Source organism: Zonotrichia albicollis, chromosome 8, assembly GCF_047830755.1.
Source record: "Zonotrichia albicollis isolate bZonAlb1 chromosome 8, bZonAlb1.hap1, whole genome shotgun sequence".
Classification (NCBI taxonomy): domain Eukaryota; kingdom Metazoa; phylum Chordata; class Aves; order Passeriformes; family Passerellidae; genus Zonotrichia; species Zonotrichia albicollis.
Window position 1 is genome coordinate 24,703,688 of NC_133826.1, and position 19,076 is coordinate 24,722,763.

General features: G+C 42.2%; 1 protein-coding gene across 3 annotated transcripts; it reads left to right on the forward strand.

Moving 5' to 3' along the window:
* Positions 1-184: 184 nt before the first annotated feature.
* Positions 185-16,677, forward strand: ODR4 (odr-4 GPCR localization factor homolog). Of its 3 annotated transcripts, none has more exons than XM_005487030.4 (14): positions 185-343; positions 1,659-1,792; positions 1,891-2,022; positions 2,394-2,489; positions 3,607-3,713; positions 4,431-4,467; positions 4,575-4,715; positions 5,289-5,384; positions 5,843-5,908; positions 7,202-7,330; positions 8,098-8,188; positions 9,143-9,328; positions 14,311-14,403; positions 15,451-16,677. In XM_005487030.4, exons 2-14 carry the CDS (start codon positions 1,694-1,696, stop codon positions 15,516-15,518), a joined length of 1,341 nt encoding a protein of 446 aa, XP_005487087.2. In that variant the 5' UTR covers positions 185-343; positions 1,659-1,693; the 3' UTR covers positions 15,519-16,677. The 3 variants fall into 3 exon arrangements, with proteins under 3 accessions (XP_005487087.2, XP_026649254.2, XP_074402399.1); XM_026793453.2 differs by having other exon boundaries at positions 257-390; XM_074546298.1 differs by lacking the exon at positions 185-343 and adding an exon at positions 663-669.
* Positions 16,678-19,076: the final 2,399 nt, after the last annotated feature.

Genomic DNA, 19,076 nt, shown 5'->3' on the forward strand with positions numbered 1-19,076 from the left:
GGGAGTGGCGGCAGCGCCGCGGCAGCGCCACAGCCAGGACAGGAGACTGCAAGGCCTCGTCGCCATGAGGGATAGAGGAGCTCCATCCCTGCTACAGGACAGGAGCTGTCTGTGCTTCTGAGGTGCCCCGTGCGCCCGAGAGCTGTCGGGGAAGCGCGGCCGCTTCCGCCACTCCCAACATGGCGGGGCGGGGGCTGTACGCCCCCTTGTGCGCCCTTTTCCCGCGCTCCGCTCGGCATTGCGTCTCGTCATCTCTCTGCGCCGCGGCGCTTAGCGATGGCGTAATCGGCCACATCGGGGTTCGGCTGAGACCGGGGCGGCTGCAGAAACTGGGGATGTGCAGGTACTGATCCTGGGGATGTGCAGGTGCTGATCCCTGGGGATGTGCAGGTACTGATCCATGGGGATGTGCAGCGGTTGATCCATGGGGATGTGCAAGTGCTGATCCATGGGGATGTGCAAGTGCTGATCCCTGGGGATGTGCAGTTGCTGATGCCTGGGGATGTGGAGGTGCTGATCCCCCCTGTGCAGGTACTGATCCATGGGGATGTGCAGGGACTGATCCATGGGGATGTGCAGGTACTGATCCCCCCTATGCAGATCCTGATCCATGGGGATGTGCAGGGGCTGATCCCCCCTGTGCAGGTGCTGATCTTTGGGGATGTGCAGGTGCTGATCCATGGGGGTGTACAGGTACTGTCCCTGGGGGTCTGGAAGTGCTGAGCCCTCTGTGGGGGCATGAGTTGAGGTGTGTGAGCATCCTCCCTGTGGAGGTTCAGGATGCTCTTTGCTTCCTCACCCTGTGCTCTCGGGCTTCAGCGTTTTAATGCCTAATTCTTTGGGAGAATGTTCTCCAGGCTTGAAGGGGTTTTCAGACCAGCCCCACAGGGAAGGGAGGGGAGTCTGTGGCAGCCCAGGCTCATTGGAATGTGCACAGACGGTGTGCTCTGAGTGCTTGGGAATTGGAATGGAAGTGCTGTAGGGCATGTTCAAGGACACGTGTGGAATTCAGCAAGTCACTGTGGGAATGGAACAGTGCATCCTTTAGAAGTATCATGCAGCAAGATACTTTTTCTTGAAGGCATTTCAAAATTCAAATCCTGGGTTCAGTTTTGGGCCCCTCATGACAAGAAAGGTGTGGAAGGGCTGGAGCATGTCCAGGGAAGGGAATGGAGCTGGGAAGGGTCTGGAGCACCAGAAGGGGCTGAGGGAGCTGGGAGAGGGGCTCAGCCTGGAGAAAAGGAGGCTTAGGGGGGACCTTGTGGCTCTGCACAGCTCCTGACAGGAGGAGACAGCCGGGGGGGTCGGGCTGTGCTCTCAGGAACAGGGACAGGAGGAGAGGAAAAGGCTTCCAGTTGCATCAGGGAAGGTTCCGGTTTGATAGTGGGAAAAATCCTTTACTGAAAGGGTTGTCCAGCCCTGGCAGAGCTGCCCAGGATAGGGGTACAGTCCCCATCCCTGGATGGATTTTAGAGCCATGTGGATGTAGCATTTGGGGACATGGGTCAGTGGTCGCCTTGGGGGAATGGTTGGACTCAATGACCTTGCAGGGTTTTTTCGGTCAAACAGTTCTAAAGGATCTTTGTGTGAGACTTGTTCTCCTGTACCCATTGCAGTGTATGTACCCTCTTTCACTTAGTGCATTGTATGTTTTGTAGGTTGGAACTACAACAGCTCACTTAAACCTGGAGCCATGGGTAGAACTTACCTTGTGGAGGAAGGTATTGGGCAGTACCTGACAGAGCTCAGCACAAAGGTGAAGCCATATGTCACTGGCCTGTTGATAGGGCAGGTAAGGGTGGGATTGTCCTTCCTTTCATTCCTGTGAGCTGGGGAAACCCCAGTTCAGCAGTCTCAAGGTGTGTTTGCTTCTGTTGATGTTCTGGCAAGTGCTCCCCCCAACGGGACTATGTCATCAGGGCTGTGCGAACCCCTCCCAAGGAGCAGCAGCAGGAGGAGAGCCTGGGCCCCCCCAAACTGGCATCCCTGGATGAGGAGTGGATCACCACACACGCCAGTCAGGTGAGAACTCACCCTGGGGATGGCAAAGGGTGGGAGGAACAGGAGGGGAAAAAAGATGGATACAAAGGATCTCAGCACTTGTGTGATCTCAAAGTGACAGAGCCTTCCTAACCATGCTGGGCACAGGTGTTTTAAAACAGAAATACCCTTAATGTTTTCAGGTTTTTTTGGTGAAAGAACACTTGTTATTACTGAAAGGAAAACACTTGCAGGATGTGTTCACTTACAGGGTCCTGTAAGTGAAAACCAGTCTCCCTTAGTTCACTTCTGCTATTGGTGCAGACTTGTCTCACCGGTGGTTTTTGATATCTCAAGTTACATGGTTTCTAGATTGCCTATCCTGTTAATAAATGTTCATTTTCATTTTCAAGGTGTCCAGAATGCTCCCTGGAGGGTTGCTGGTCCTTGGTGTGTTTATGATTGCAACTCCAGAGCTGGCTAAAGATGGTCAAAATGCTCTGCGCAAGGTAAGCACAGTTCCTGCTGGGAGCACAGCAGCATCCTTGGCTCTGAGTGTGAGGAATTTCCTCTCATTGGCCTGACTAAAATACAGTAGTTTTGTTGCTTTATGTCACGAGTGTTGTGCTTTGGTGTGTGGGTTTGAGACTGGAACCTCAGAAGTCCCTGTCCTGTGGGACACTGTTTGTTAACCTCCTGTTTGTTACTGCAATAGCAAATCTGAATTTCCATTTACTGGGTTGGTCTGTATTTACTGGATGTGGACATTCTGGCTTAGGGAAAACATCCTCAAGGTTTATATTAAGCTAAATCTTTGTTGTTTAATATAAAGCCACATAAAGCTGCTAGTGATGTTAACATGTTAGCTTTCCTTGTCTGAATGGGTCACTCAGTTTAGAGGTGTTTACAGTAGTGAAAGATCTATAATTCTGATTCCTTTAAGAGAAACATCTTGTCTAGAATGTCTGTGCTTGACTTAAGGGTGTGGGATTAATTTTAAAATACTCAAAACTATCTGGTAGACTTAAAATGCATTTTTTGTTACAGTATTTGGGCATCTACCGCCATATTTGGTTTCTGTTCTAAAAATGTATGTTTTGCCGTTGTTCTAACATAATCATGGTCAGTGATTTAAGCATGAGGAGGTTTGGCAGCCTGAGATCCAAGAGTCAATTTTGGCAGTTCAGTGTAATTGCATCTAAGTTATGTAATGAAACTGGTAGCTGACTAAAAAAGGTGAGCTGTGTCCAGGTGACCAGTGATTGCTGAATTAAAAATTGGGGGGATTTGTTTTTTATAATTAGTAGCTATTTTGCACCACTTTTCTGACCCAGGTGATAGGCACAAAACTATAATATATCTGTAAGGACAAAAGTATACAGGTTGGCCATGTGAATGTATACTGCTTGCTTTGGTTTATAAGGGAGCTAAATTACAATTTAACAAGCCTCTTTCACTTTTGGGAAAAGTGCCTCTGAATCCCTGTAGGATTTTCTTTTTGGTGACGTGTAAGCTCTGTTTCCTGCTCATACATAATTTTGATATTGTTTGGGTTAAAAATTTTAGTACAGGGCTATTTTCCAGGAATTATAGTGCATATTTTTGCAATGTGTTTTTGATCCTTAGCTAATCTTCTCAGTGGAAAAGTCCTTGAGTAAAAGAAGGCTCTGGAAACCTGCTGAAGAGGAGGTCTCAGACAGAGCAGCACTTCAAATCTGTTCTGCTACAAAAAAGTATCCTTTATGAGCAAGGTTTATTGACTGAGGCTGCTGTCCCAACCTCTCTTATCCAGTTACTGATGAATAACTAAGAATTAAGGAGGAGAAGGCTGTTTAAGTTCAGCTAGACATTTATAAGTTGAAATAATGAAGTTTTCTGATCAGCCATGGTTAAGACTATTGACCTTCTTATCCTTGCAAAATTTCCATCATTTCTTATGCGGTCTGTCTGTGTGACAGCATCAAAGGACACCTTTCCCAGTCAGTTTTGACTTGCATAAACTGTAAAAAAATTCTAAATTACTGTTGGCTTCTTGAATTGCTGTTACCAGTGAGGCTTACATGGAATTGGGGGAACAGCAATCCTGTGGGATCAATCCTAAAGCTGCAGCAGAATGCAGAAGCTGTTGGTAATGACATAATACAGGGAGAGAAAGCAAGGATTTTTCTCTGAGGGGAGAGAGAGATGAGGACAAATTAAAAATTGATGCCTTGGTGCTTTTCCTGTCAATACATATTGATCTTAATTTGTTTGTAAGAGATGGCATCACTGTGGTAGTTGGGGATTATGGGCAAATGTTTTCTCATTTTTTTACACTGATGAAAGGTGAGAACTTGCTCCAGAGCATAAATTAGCTCAATAAAGAAGTTTAGTAGAGGGCTAAGTTAATTGTGGATTGTTCTTAGTTGTTCCCTTGCTTTTCACTGGGTCTTTTTCTTTAAGTATTACAGAGTAGTTTGCCGAACCTACGATGTGCAGGACCCCAAGGTAAGCTCATCCAGCTTTTAATGCATGGCAAGGAATGCTAAACCCTTAAAAAGCCTCAATACAGTGCTTTGGGTAGATGCTTTATGGCTTTTCCTTTGTGCTCTCAGAGTTCAGCTAAACCAGCAGACTGGAAGTACCAGAATGCTCTGACTGCCTCCTGGGTGGCTTTGGGCTGCACAGTAAATGTGAACATCCACATTCCACTTCTTGCTACTTCCCCCAACCATGACCTGGAGAAGAACACCAAGGTAACTCACTGCCTGCCATGGTTCCTACACAGCAGTAACCACACTCATTTCTCTGCTGAAAATTAAATAAGAAAGAGTTGAACAGTGCAGGAGAGGAGTAGGACTAATCAGTGGAGAATGATTAGCAATTATTCATCTTTTAAATGTAACTCTTCTGCTGTGCTCAGTGAGAAATTTCCTTTGTTCAAAATTATGTAATAATGGTCATGAGTATTCCAGGTAACTTCTCTGGTGCCTCACCTGGTGAAAGGTTACACCCAATTTGTGCAGGACTATGGGGTGCTTTCACCATGAGTTGGCTTTCAATGGGCTGCAACCCTCTTTGCAACCCCCAAATCCCTGGGGTGACACTTCAGTATTTTGCAATGCTTGTTTCTTAATTTGTTCTGAATGTGGTCCATTTAAGGTTTACCTTTGGGAAAACACAGGTTTTTCATGTTAAAACTCTCTCAGAGTAAGTATTTAAACATATACTTCGATAAGTTTCAGCATGGAACTGTCCAACCCTTCAGTGAAATTCATTAATTCTTTCCTCTTTCTTGTGGTTATTTTGTGTTTTCACTTATTTTAAAGAATGGGTTAAACCGATGGTCAAAGCAGATAGAAGACAGTGTTTTTCTGATCAATGGCCAAGTTAAAGATGAAGATACAGAACTGCTGGAAGGGCAGGTGAGTACCAAACAAGGAGGAACTGAGCTCTAATAGATGTATGGTTGGAACCTCTGTGTGACAGAGCATTGAATGAGACATCTCCTGTGCAGTGTTTGTTGGTCTGATTGGCTGTTCCAGGCAACCAACACACAGAGCTGTCATTCCTGCAGCCTGCCTCTCCCTCCTGGGCAGTGTGAATGCAGTAATTATGTGTGAAATGACTGAAATGTTTCTATTACAGAGTGAGGTGTGAATGTGGGTGATGACATTTCAAAGACCTACTTTCAGTCACCTTGATGATTGATTCATTTATCTCTCCTTTTAGTTTTCTAGTTCTGTTCTCTTGGTTGGTTTCTAAGTGCTATTTTTCCCTCTCAAAGGCTATAAACTAGGGAACACTCTATACCATTGTGAGGAGACTGCTTCAGGCACATTTTTTTCCTGTTTCATGACACAAAGAATTTTTTTCCCCTCAGAAAAAGTTCAGAGGAAATACTCAGCCCAGCACTCAGATTTCTGATGTCAAGGTTCTGACACAGCTGGTAAGTTTTCAGTGGTTTGCAAAGTATAAGCTTGCCTTTAAATTATAAAATAGAGCAAAAAAAAAAAAATAACAAGATTCTGAATTATTGTCTAGAAATCTTGCTCACTTATTCCTAAGACTTTTTTCCCTCTTGGATATTGAATATCAACAGAATATGAATATTGAATATGTCAACAGATCTGCATATTTTGTGCCTTTAGAAATTCTTGTGGTGAGATAACCATGTTGTCCGTGAATTGCATAGGATAACTGAAAGATTGGAAAACAGGTTCCGGAAAAGAAGTCCTGTGACTAATTCCTTTGGTAGTAGGATACCTGTAGGTACCTGTGTACATTGATTTCAAGTGACTTTGTATCTGAATTCAGAGTCACCCCCTCACTTCAAAGCACAGCTTGCCCTGGCTAGCTTGGACATTCATTTGGATGCTTTTGTCAGAAGCTCAGCTGCCAGCTCTGGATTAAGGCGTAGATCCCGTGAGCTGAATCATCATCTGGAGCTGCTGGATCTATGTCAGGAGCTTCCTCCCTACCTGAGTTGTGAAGAACTATGAATTCGGTGCCCCAGTCTAGGTCCTGAAGTCCAAATGTGTCCAGGCCTTGTTTCATAGCCTTTTGTGTTTTGTCAGGAGGTTCCTGGATTCTCAAAATTATGTTCAGCAAAGCTAGAAGTGTTTCCAATACCATTTTGAAGTCTCCATGAGTATCTCAGCTTCTTTTGTTGTTGCTGTCTATTACATTGAGGTTAATTGCTGCAGGGAGAGGAAAACTTTTTCTGGCAGAAGTGGTTTGTGCAGTTGGTGAGGAAGTTGTGCATCCCAGTGTTTCCAGGTGTTGTCCTGGAGTGCTTCATGCTCACACTCATTGTTGTGGTAATTAGGGAGAGCATTTCTAGGCAACAGTTTGATGCAGCTCTCAGTGTGACCATGTGTATAATTTGTTACTGACTGATGGGATGACTCCCAGCACACCCTGGGTTACGCTGATTATAGCAAACATGAAAACGTCATTGTTTTACAAAAGCCTGTAAAAGACTTAACAGTTGCAATGCTGTCATTTGCCACAAGCCTGGAAAGTTTTAAAATCTCCTAGACACAAGTCTTTGAAACACCTGGAGAGATAAACATATTTGCCATAATAAAAAAGAGAAGAAGAACCAAACGAATAACTAAAAATAAAATAAAATGATGAGGGAAACAGCTTGTGTGTGAGCACCTGCTGTTGGTGTGGTAGTTCTGGTTTTAGTGACACTACTGCAAGGGCCTGGGTAAAGGTGTATGTGTTTGTCCCTCAGTGCCAGGGTGCCAGCCCCAGGTCCACGGCGACGGTGCAGGTGTGCAGTGGCTCCATCAACCTGCGGGGGGCTGTGAAATGCAGAGCCTACATCCACAGCAACAAGCCCAAGGTTAAAGAGGCCATTCAGGTACTGAGCAGGGTCTTGGTCCATCAGAAACATTCTCCTGGAACACCTGGGACTTGGCATACTGGTTTTCCTTTGCCAGAACTGGGGTCAAAGTTAATTTAGAAACCATCTGTGTGGGGTTAGTTAGTTTTTCTCTTCTAGAGGAATATGTGTGCTGTGGGTAAGGCTGGGTTCTGGGGAGGCTTTGCATAAATTGTCAAAGGGATTAGGCTTTCTCTTTTTTAAAGAGAATTCTTTAAAAAAAGGCTGCAGACTATATTTTTGTATTTGTAGAGGTAAAATTCAGATTTACTTGCTCAGTAATTTATTTTTTCCCCTCACTGAGTCATTGCCTCGTGATTATTTTTGTTTGGTTTTACTGATAAATATCTAGAAGTTGCCCGATCTTATCCTAACAATCCTAAAATTTTCCTCAGCTTTTCATTTTTGTTTTGTGGTTTTCCTTCTTGATACCAATTCTTTTGATGTTCGCTTTTCTCTATTATTAAATTATTATTTTCTAGTTTGAAAATTTTCTGGGAAATATTTACTAGATTTTATTTTCTGGGAAAATAAAATATTTACTAGTTTTACTAAAATATTACTAAAATATTTTACTAGTAAAATATTTACTAGGTTTTTTTTTTCTGGGAAAAAAACTATTATTTCATCATGGGTTTAACGTATGGGGTTTCTTTGTTTATTTCTTCCTGGTTAAAAGCTTTGCAAATAGTTTTGATTTTGCAAATGGTTTTGCTATTCCTGATGATTTCACTGTGTCCTTGCAGGCTTTGAAAAGAGACATAATAAACACATTGAGTGATCGGTGTGAAATACTGTTTGAAGATCTGATTTTAAATGAAGGACCTCAGAAAAAAAGTAAGAAATTAAAAAAAAAACAAACAAGAAAACCCAAAGCCACTAACTTGTATTTGCAGTGAATTTTGGTGGTTGTAGAAAATTGTGTTATAGGGAAGTTCCAGTATGGTTCGAGCAGAATAAAAAGGAGAAGGTATAGTTGCTGCTTGTCAGCCTTGACTTTTTCTTAAATCTGGAAATTTTTTTGTCAGGTTTGTGTCCTTTGCCATCACACTTCCTGTGACCACAATATGGAATCCCAGCTTCTTCCTCACTCATCAGATATTTTGTGATTTTCAAACTTCTGTAGTTGAAATTCTTGTCTCTGAAGTTCCAGCTGTACCTTGCACACTTTAAGTTTTTATTTATAATTTTTTTTTAAATACATGTATGGTCTTCCTATTAATATTGATGTGTGTTAGAACTTGATAGAGACCAGATCTCTGAGCTCATGCTGGGACTAGTTTAAATTTCTCTAAGTCAGTGCAGTGGTGTTGTTGCCTTAAACCAAAAAGGAGTTAATTGACAAATCAATGGGGATGTCTTGGGCACAGAGAGCCTTTTCCATTGCAGGTAGTTCTGAGTCCCCTCTCTAGGTGGCAGCCGAGCTTTGTGGCTCTGTGTGACACCTCTGCAGTCCTGAGTGCTGCTGAAATCCTGCTCCTCAGAGAGCTCTTACCTGCAGCCTCTCCCTGAGCCCTCCTGCAAGTCGTTCTGAACAGGAGAAAAGCTCTGCTTGGCGTTTTATGGTCTGTTTGGAGCTGCCCTGGGTATTTCTGGGGAGACTAATAATGTAAGGACATAAATCCATAGAATAGCAGCCCACTAAGCCAGGCATGTCTGAAAGCATGGTTTTAGACAGAGACCTTGAGCTCTTTTGCAATGACTTTATCTTGTGCTCAGAGATTATGGAGGGATCTTATCATAACTGTCAAGGCTTTTATTGGGATGGTATTTCTCCCTCTTTCCTTTTAGGTTTTGGGAGGGAATATCATGTCCTGCCTCAGAGACTGTTTGTCCCAGTTGCTGGATCCAGTGTGATGCTCAGTGATTATAAGTTTGGTGATGAGGCTGCTGGAGAAATCCAGGAACGTTTTGTGGAGATGTTGGATCAGCCTGTGCAAGCTGAAGATATGCACATAGCTGAGGACATTAGCACAGGTAAATATCTGAGAGCCAGGGCAGGCTGGCTCAGGGGCCAGGAAAATGCTGATTAATGGCATAGGCCAGTTTTAGCCAGGTATGGATAAAGTCAAATTACTTCATATGCAACTCTAAGCATTTATAACAATTCATTGCATCTTAAATATCTTGTGGAAAATGATCCTAACAGTTTGTGGTTTTTGGAACAGACTTTTTCCTCTCAAATATTTTGGTTTTTCAGTGCAGCCCTGACTGCGGCCCATGAGCTGCTGTAGAAACACGAAGAGATGGTTAACCAAGGTTTGTATGTGCCACTGTGCTCATGAATTAGAGGGGATCCTTTATTGATAAATAAACTCTTAAAAAACATCCTGCAAAGCTTTATTTTTTTACATGAATATGTATGTTTACACCATCAGTAGTTCATCTTTTTAGTGCTAAGTAGTTTTGACACAAGTTAGAATAAGTTGAGTGATTTAGTAAAATCTACTGTTTTTTTCACTACAGGATTAAAAACACTTTAAAATTTCTTCTGGCAAAACATTCATGTAGTCTAATGTGTCTTTCAGGAAGTTTTCATGCTAAACCTGGTGTTTTAAAAAAAGCCAAATACCTTTCTTTACTCAGAGTGTTTTAATTTATGTACCAAATGCAGTGCCTAAACCTGAAGATTTGTGGGTTCAACTGAAATGAAAACAAAATTGAGAGCACTTTTCATTTTATACTGAATGTCTTACAAGTTTGTGGTCTGACTATGAGTTTGCTATATTCCCTTTAATACAGATATTTTGACATAATCTAGTTACTGGATTCCTCTTTCTGAGCATTTCTGGTCTATATAATTTCCTTTTGGGCTTTCTCCCTTGCAATGTTGATTTCAATGTGGATTTCAAATATGACATTGAAATGCACCTAAGAACATTTTCTGTGGTCTTATGGAAGACATTTTGCTCCCCTTTTTTCCCCCCGCCTCAACATGCATATGAGCTGCAGGTTCCAGTTTTGTAATTTAAAAAATAAAAAATCCAACACTAATTCTCACATTAAAACTATGAACCCTTTTTGATGTTGGTATTTAGGGACAAAAACTGGGCAATGTAACCATGACTTGCTGTGCAAGGTGAACTGTGAGTACTGATATTCACCTTGACTTGCATGTTAACTTGGAGGGGGTTTTGAGTTTCCTCATTTCAGAGTTAACCATAAATTCTTGTCTTTCTAAATGAATCAGCTCCCCCAGGCTTTACCTAGACCTGTTAGCTGTAACTGACTCATCCTTTTGAAGAGAAAGAGGTGTACAGGAACCTCAAGGAAAACAGGAAAGACAGTAAAAATCTCTCTGGCATTATTAGAGTAACTTTAATACTCTTAAAACTAATTACTACTGAGCTTTAAGGAATCAGTGTAGCTTAGAGAAGCAAATGAGTATTGTTGTAGCAGTGGAGAGAGGTGTGGGAGGAGAGAGGTGATGATTCAGTTCAGCTTTATTGCTTATGTAAGGCTGTGTGAGCTGCAGGTAGGGAGGAAACACCTTTCCACTCACAGCAGGGCATCCCAAAGATTATTGCCAACAATAGGTGTGAAGTGATGGCCACAAAAGGAGCTTGGGTGTTCTTGTAGTCTGCTGCTTGTAGAGTTAACTGAGGGGGATTTATATTCCTTTGAAAGAAAAGCAAATTAAAGAAGGTGTGTATTTTCTTTAAGAAAAGCCCCAAAGCCACAAATTGAAATAAATGCAAAGAAGAGGAGAGGAAAAAACGTGCAAGGGGATTTTAGGAAAGCTTGGCCTTGTCCTGGTGACCACCATAAAGTTTGTCCATGGAATGGGCTCTGTTAATTGCAGTGATATCAATAATACTGACAGCACAGCAGTGTTCATTCTGATAATTAAAGTTGAGGCATCAGTCACTTGTGGTTTATTAAAATCACAAGTTATTTATACACTTTTATCATACCAGGAAGGTCATTTTAGAAAGAGTCCTGTTAAATGCATACAAATGTTCTGCATTCTAAAAAAATCCCCCATTAATTATGGGATTTGATTTTTATTGTTGCTTTGGTATGAAATATCTAAGTATTGCTGTGAACATGTTTTTGTGTTATAATGAGAGTTTGTGGTTTTTCTTGTGCAAAGGCTTTTGCAGTGCATCATTTTGGCTTGGGAAGCATGTGCTGTTTCTCTAAGCTTAGCTCTAACTTTGTTAATAATAGTCACTATTCAGTAATTGGTTTGTAGGGAACTTTGTCATCAGCCTTTCTGTTTGTGTCACAGTTCCTGTGGTCTGAGGCACAAATTAACTGGAAATGCTGTTCATACTGAGGTTCTGGGGAAAGTTTGCAGATAAAAAGAATTCTCTAAAATTCAAGAACATGAGCAGGCTTTTGAAATAATTTGGGGTTTTGTTCCCTTTTTTAAAATATGCACTTTAGAAGAAGAGGATCTAATCAGTATAGGCAAAAGATTTATTTTGTAAGCAACTTTTAGTCAAAACATGAATTTTTGAGGTCAGTTTTATATGTTTACTGAACTTGGGACTCTCCTGCTGTCTCCTGCAATTTGTGTCTTGACTCCATGTACAGATCTCCAGTGGGAACACCACTGGGTCATGCTTTAAAATTGCTGTGTGGAAAATAGAAAGTAAACTCCAAGCTATTTATAAGTGAAAGCTTTAAATAGCCCTAACACTGTAATTTCAAGGTATTCAGTGCTCTAATACAGGCAACTGAAAGCTCTGCATTTCTGATTGGCTTTACTAAATCCCTGGTCCTCCTTGGTGCAGGGGGTGGGCTGGTAAATACCCTGAGTGGATAGACAGAAATAAGACTTCAGCAGTGGTAATCACTTCCCTATCTTGGTTAGGAAACTGAAGAATTAAAGATTCATCTAACTGGTACTAGAAGACATCTGCTATGAAAATTCTTTTATGTGACTTTGCTGCTCTACATGCAAACCTTCCAGAATGTGATGGCATAAAGGCCTGTGGTAACTAAATAGCTCAAGGGTGGTTCTTTTTTTTTTCCCTTTGTCTTCTTATTTTTTTCTAGGCAAGGAATGTGCAGCTGCCTTGATGTGCAGCTTCCAAAGGTCCCCTCAGCACAGAGAGGCACAAAGAAACCTCAAGTTAGAGGGCACAGACCATCCTCCCTGCTCATCAAATATACAGCAGAAAGGAACCTGCTGGAGCTAGACTCCAGAGGTGGCCCAAAAATGCAGTCAGATTGTCCCAAAGTGGGATGTTTTACAGAATTCAAAACTCTGGACAGAAGTTCTCTTACTGTGCTAGTTAAAGATACTTACTGAAAACCTATATTTCAACAATTATAACTACTCTAGCTGAATAATAACTACTCTAGCTGAAGACTTCTGCTCATTTTAGGCAGCTGAGGGAGTGTTTTTCTTGGCACAAAGAAAATTATCTAGCCATGGCCTCATTGAGGACTAGTGGGATTCAGGAATATTTGACGATTTTTCTTCAAAAAACACACTTTGCACTGAAATACTGTTATCTTGATTTCACACGGATGTGCTGCTTGCAGAGAGATCTCCAAGCAATATCTGTATATCTGTGTATCTCACTGTCCTGTTGAGTTTCATATCAAGCAGTGATTTCTCTGCTCCTGTACATCCTGTACTAATGCAGTGGGTTTAGGGATAAAACCCCTAAAGACAGGTTTTGAAAGCTAGTTTGGGTGTTTTTGTGTAACAAGTCTTGCACAAGCTTGATTTAAGGATATTTTGAAGACAATTATCCACATGACTCAACAGAAACAACCTTTCTGATCGTCTAGATTATCCATTTCCACCATAGCTAATGACAGAGAAAGTACTTTGTTTGCATATGAATCACACAGAGGATGTGCCTTATTACTCAAGCATGTAATTTGTGATTTATTGCTGATGGTCAGCCCCTCTGTGGAAATGGAGATCTGTTTTTATTCAGATCAGTGTCCCATGGCCTTCCCTGATATCTGGTTCTGCTGGGGGTTCCCTTGTCTCCAGAACAGTCTGTTAGGCTCCTTGTCTTATCTGAGTCTGCTTGTCTCATTCTTCCCAGACACATCCAGCTCCCACTGCCAGGACAAACACTTTGTCTTTCTGTTTGCTTGTGCAGAAGGTGCCTGTGGTTGTAGATTCTGAATTGTAATCTAAATTTTTCGCAAGTCTTAGCAAACTCCTGAAAATGGGAATGCTTAAAAATGATGGCCCACAACCATCCAGCAGCTTTGTCATTGGAGGGTGTATGGTGTATTCCATGCTGGCTCAAACAAGTTGGGCTGAAGGACTGGAGATTAATCCCCTTCTTTCTCTCCTGCCCCTCTAGCAAGCTGGATATAGCCAAGGGATTAGAGAGATCTTTGCAAAGGAAATAGATACAGGTTTGAGTCCCATCCGCCTGGAAATAGACTGAAGCTCTCTCACATCCTGGCTGGGCAGACTAAGGATTTAGTAATTCTTCCAAAGAGGAATGAGTCCTCAATGCCTGCTGTGAAAGGGTATTTTTAGGGGATTTTCAAAAAGGAATTTCTGTGGCTGGAAAAAATGCATCCCTGGCTGTTGGGTAGGGAAGTGCTGCTGGGCTCATCCTCTCTGGTGTGGGATTTGCACATACCCTGAGCTGGGGACAGATGGCTCTAAGGGGACCTTTGATCTTGGAAGGTGCTCAATGGTACGTTTAGTGGTTCCCTCTCAAGTAGTCAAATTCTCCCCAGACTATGCAAAGAGGGTTGGGAATGTTACTCTGGAAGCAGGGTGTGTAACATGAGTTTTGGAAGAGGAGTTCCTCCTGAAATGTATTTTGTCTCTTTAGTTTTACCCTTCCAGCCATACAGCATAGTATAGCACTGTGCTATTGCTGTTGTACCACTTCTACTGCAATAAACTGTTTTTTTCTACCATAAATACACTTTATAAAGTTGATGTGAAGTTCTTGGCCTTTTGTATTAATTCACTGTAAAACACAACTGTTAATTTTCCCCTTGTTCCCTTGATTTCCATGCAGTTGATATTTGCCCAGTGGCTGACAGCGCTAGTGACACGCAACAGGCACAGCTGACAAAAGCAACGTTGCTGTTGAAGCTCCAACAAAATATGGGTATGTTCCTTCCCAGATTTTTGCTATGGCACTCCAGAAGCTGCAGTGGCCCTTTTCAGGACTGTTAACTCCCATAGCATACTAATTGTCAGCTCAGGAATTCAGGGAACACCAGCCACATAACTTTCCATTGCAACTTCTCCATGGTGCTGCTCTCAGAGATGTGTCTACGTTTAGTACAGCTCTCTTTGCTGTGGGGCTGCTTGTATTGAAATAATTACACTTTAATCAACAAAGCAGTTACTTCTGGATTCTATTAATTATTAGAAATAGTATATAGTAACTGGAAGATTAAATAGGAGCAGTAAATACGTGTTTGCTTTGAATGTAAAAATGTTTTCCCTTACATCATCACTGAGGTGTTTTGGGGTTTTCTGTGTGTCTCCTCAGCTGCATCAGTAATGAGCATGCTAATAAAAGTAGGTTTTGGGGTGGCTCTTTTTGGGATAGCTCTTTTTGTTTCTCCTTGTGCTCATTCCCCCTGGCCCACCCTCCCCTCCCTGCCTGCTGCTGCCTGTGCTGCCCTTCCCTCACTGCCTGTGTTCTCTCTGGATTTAGGGCTGGTTCTGCCCTTCCCTCACTGCGTGTGTTCTCTCTCTGGATTTAGGGCTGGTTCTGCCCTTCCCTCACTGCCTGTGTTCTCTCTGGATTTAGGGCTGGTTGTTCTGCCCTTCCCTCACTGCCTGTGTTCTGTCTGGATTTAGGGCTGGTTGTTCTGCCCTTCCCTCACTGCCTGTGTTCTGTCTGGATTTAGGGCTGGTTGTTCTGCCCTTCCCTCACTGCCTGTGTTCTCTCTCTGTATTTAGGGCTGGTTCTGCCCTTCCCTCACTGCCTGTGTTCTCTCTGGATTTAGGGCTGGTTGTTCTGCCCTTCCCTCACGGCCTGTGTTCTCTCTGGATTTAGGGCTGGTTCTGCCCTTCCCTCACTGCCTGTGTTCTCTCTGGATTTAGGGCTGGTTGTTCTGCCCTTCCCTCACGGCCTGTGTTCTCTCTGGATTTAGGGCTGGTTCTGCCCTTCCCTCACTGCCTGTGTTCTCTCTGGATTTAGGGTTGGTCGTGGCAGCCGCTGTCGCAGTCCTGGCGTCGATTTTCTCCTTCAACTACTTCAGTGATTGATCTCCAGTGATTAAACTCAAGCCACCACAGCTCCTGGGAAATGGTGGCCATTCAGAAGATGGAAATAGCTGGGGTTGATATATTAGTAATTAAGAATTGTTGTCTAAATCTCAGCAGGTAGATGTGCAATGTAAACTGTAATACTGTAAAATGTCATTCAGTTACCTTGTTCCATCGTACACTTCCTAAATTAAATAGAATTGTGCACTTAGAGAATCAAGTAGAGGGTGAATCAGGTTTACAAGAAACTAACCCTGTCTCTCTGTGTAAATGAATGATAATATTATTTTCTGGAGTGGTCCTTTAAACAAATGCAGAACCTTTTCTTCCTCCTGGCTCCTTTAATGTAAACTGCTACTCCTGGTGTTTCTCAGGGTATTGGTAAAACTTGCATAATGACCTGGTATGATAATTCCTGCTTTAAGGGTTCCTTTGCTAAGAGAAATCTTATTTTATTACAGTTAATTGGGGGAAAATTAGTTTTAGTAAAGCCAGCATTTCACCATAGGCATTGTTTTAGATAATACTGGCTAGCTAGCTTAAAATGTTTACAAATAGTTTCTAAAAGTTTCAAGGCTAGACTGAGGCAGCCTGTAATAGCTTGGTTCAAGAGTGGAGAACTCAGAAATCAATGAAATGCATGGCACTGCTGAGCTGTGTGTATGCTGCTGCCTTTGCCTCAGTGCCTCCTGATGAGGATTTCTCTGTCCAGCTCTAATACAATCATTGCTATCTTGGAATTTGAACTATTTCAGCAACAGTTACACCTAGGTAGGCCTTGTGGGTTATCTTGTAGATACAGACAAGTTATCAAAATTACTGCTAATCAGGATTTTTAGATTATGAACAGAGAGCTTTCCATGATGAGAGATTCTCCTGGGGATGTTGGCCAGTTACATGTTTACTCAACATAAGAAAGGTGGACAGGTGGAATGAACTCTAGTAAGGCTAATAAAGATAATTTGTATATGAAATGTGATGTTTACTTGGACCTGAGCTACAACAGAAAAGAATTAACAGCATTTTAATACCAATGCAAATTTATTTTTTTGTTTGAAGGCAGTGAACACAAAAAAAAATAAACCCTTTGATTCTAAAGCATAATCAAGTATGTACTGGGATACCTCTAATAAAGGCAACTCTGAGAAAGCTGTGTTGACTACTGTTGCCTCACTTGTGCATTCTGTTTTTACATGTTTGGGAAAAAGAGCTGCTTTTCTGAAAGACAGTGTTGATCTTCTGTGCTCAGCATTGCTCAAGGGGGGCCTTCTGGAGGAGGGTGGTGAGTGTTGTAATGGAGGCACTGGGTTCAGCTGCTGTGGGTTCTAGAATTGATTTTATTCTGTGCCAGTCAGTGGAATCAACAGGCAGGAATCAGGAGGTGGGATGACATCCAGGGGAGGCTGAGGGTTATCCAGAAAATGGGAGTAATTTTGTAATGTGATTCAGAATATGGTTGGTTTAAAAATTGCTCTACTACCATCTCTGTTAGAAGGAGGAACAGGGCTGTAATTAGAACGAAGGCACTGTCTTTTGTCTCTTTTTGTTAAGGAGAGCAGGGTGTGCTTTTGAAGGTAAAATACAAAATGATTATTCTTTAGTTGCCTGTAAAACAAAATGCAGCCACAGAAGTGAAGTACAGCATCTCTGACACCAGAGAAGATAATTGTCCTGAAACACTTAATGTAGTTGTTCTTGTTTAGTACTTGTGGTGTCAAAAATAGAGCTTGTTGGGATGTATTATTCCTGGGTTCCCCTTGAAAAGAACTCTTCCTCTTATTTCTTCCTCTCTTAACATTTGCTAAGCTTATTCAGTACTTAGTAAATGATCCGTTTCTTTGTGGTCATGGTCAAATTAATCCTTCAGTTTAGGACTAGCTCAGTAGCAGAGATCTCATTTTCCAGTTTGGGCTTGGAGGAAGGCAAAGAGAGAAGTTGCTCTGGTGGAGATTCCAGGTATAATATAAGAGACAGTTGAAGTACCATCTGTGCAATAATAAATTAATCAACCCTGTCAAAGAAGAAATGAGTAATTTGACTTGTACCTACAGATTGAGCCTTCCAGTCATCCTGCCATGAGGAAATTGTGGATGTAGAAGAAAGCAAGTTCTCACTTGTCTAAGAATTACAGGACTAACCAAGAGGGGATTTTATTGTCCCATCCTTTCTTGTACCATTTTGTACTGTTGATAGTGTAAGATAATGAGGGTTTAGGATAAATTAAAATGTGTGTGTAAGAGGAAAGGAAAACAACCTTTTAAAAATCTGTTTCCTGACTACTGCATAATTCTAGCACAGATTTCATTGTGGGTTTATCCTTTTCCTACCTGTATAATACTCCAAAGCTTTCAGTCTGAGAAAAATCCTCTGTGACTGATACTGAGCTTTGTTAACTCATGTCCATGATTGCAGATGCATAATTTATTTTAGTATGTAGGAGTTCAGAAGAATAATTTGGACTTCCATATCTGAAAATCAGGCTCTTCTAAGTACAGTTCTAAAATTTATAGTACAAAATAATTTTACAGAATCATTATTTTCTGTGCCATGGGGTTTTAAAATGTGGTTTTAAAAGCCTCAGCGGTCTTGGTCACTTGGTCTTGGAGGTTTATAATTCCTCACATCTGAAGGCAGCATTTGGTGTGGTAAGTTGTGACAGGTTGTGATGGTTTGACCCCAGCTGGCAACTGAGGACCACACAGGGCTTGTTCACTTCCCTGGGGCAAGGGGCAGGAATGTTGGAACAAAGATAAAACTCTTGGGTTGCAATAAGAACAGTTTAATAATTGAAATAAAGTACAATATAATAATAGTAGTAATAATAATAATGAAAATGGAGATAACAAAAAGAGAGAGGGGAGTACAGTGGAGACAGATGAGTGATCCCAGTGCAGTGAGTGATCCCTCCCCACCCACCCAGTGATGCCCAGCCCCTCCCTCAGCAGCCTTCAGCCCCTCCTGGCCACTGCCCAGTTCCCACCCTGGGCCTGGCTTGCCCTGGTGCGGGATATCCCAGGGGGATCAGCTCTGCTGGCCATGCTCCATCCCAGCTCCTGCTGCAGCTCCTCACTGCCACAGCTGGGACACTGCAGAGTCCTTGGCTCTGCTCAGCAGCGACTGAAGCATCAGTGTGTTATCAAAATGATTTTGTACTGAATCCACAACACAGCCCTGTCCAGGCTGCTGGGAGGAAAGTAACTGTCCCAGCTGACAGCAGGACACTGGCATTGACCAGAGGCTTTGCTCTCAGTCTGAGCACCAGTGACACCAGTGATAATTTATTCTCCCCTCTGCTCTATCAGAATATCTGGGGACTTTGGGTCACTGTAACTTTGAGTCAAAATGAAGAGTAACCACGGCCCAGGGTAGCAGGCAGGCTGTTCCCATGTGCTTGTTGAAGCATTTACTGTTTGCTACTCAAAAACCTTTATACAGTAATAAATGTTTAAGTCAAATCTTGCTTTTTGCTTTTAAGGTTGGGTTTTTTCCCTGCAGAAACTGACAACTGCTGTGATTAGAGTATAATTTGCAACTTCATTAGTCATGAGCTTCTGTTGA

What these genes read in the sequence shown, in the direction of transcription:
- ODR4 (XM_005487030.4), top strand. Translation starts at nt 1,694, where the DNA reads ATGGGTAGAACTTACCTTGTGGAGGAAGGTATTGGGCAGTACCTGACA. An exon ending in TCACCACACACGCCAGTCAG is followed by an intron (nt 2,023 to 2,393) that starts GTGAGAACTCAC and finishes TTCATTTTCAAG; the next exon opens with GTGTCCAGAATGCTCCCTGG. An exon ending in ATCTGTTCTGCTACAAAAAA is followed by an intron (nt 3,714 to 4,430) that starts GTATCCTTTATG and finishes TAAGTATTACAG; the next exon opens with AGTAGTTTGCCGAACCTACG.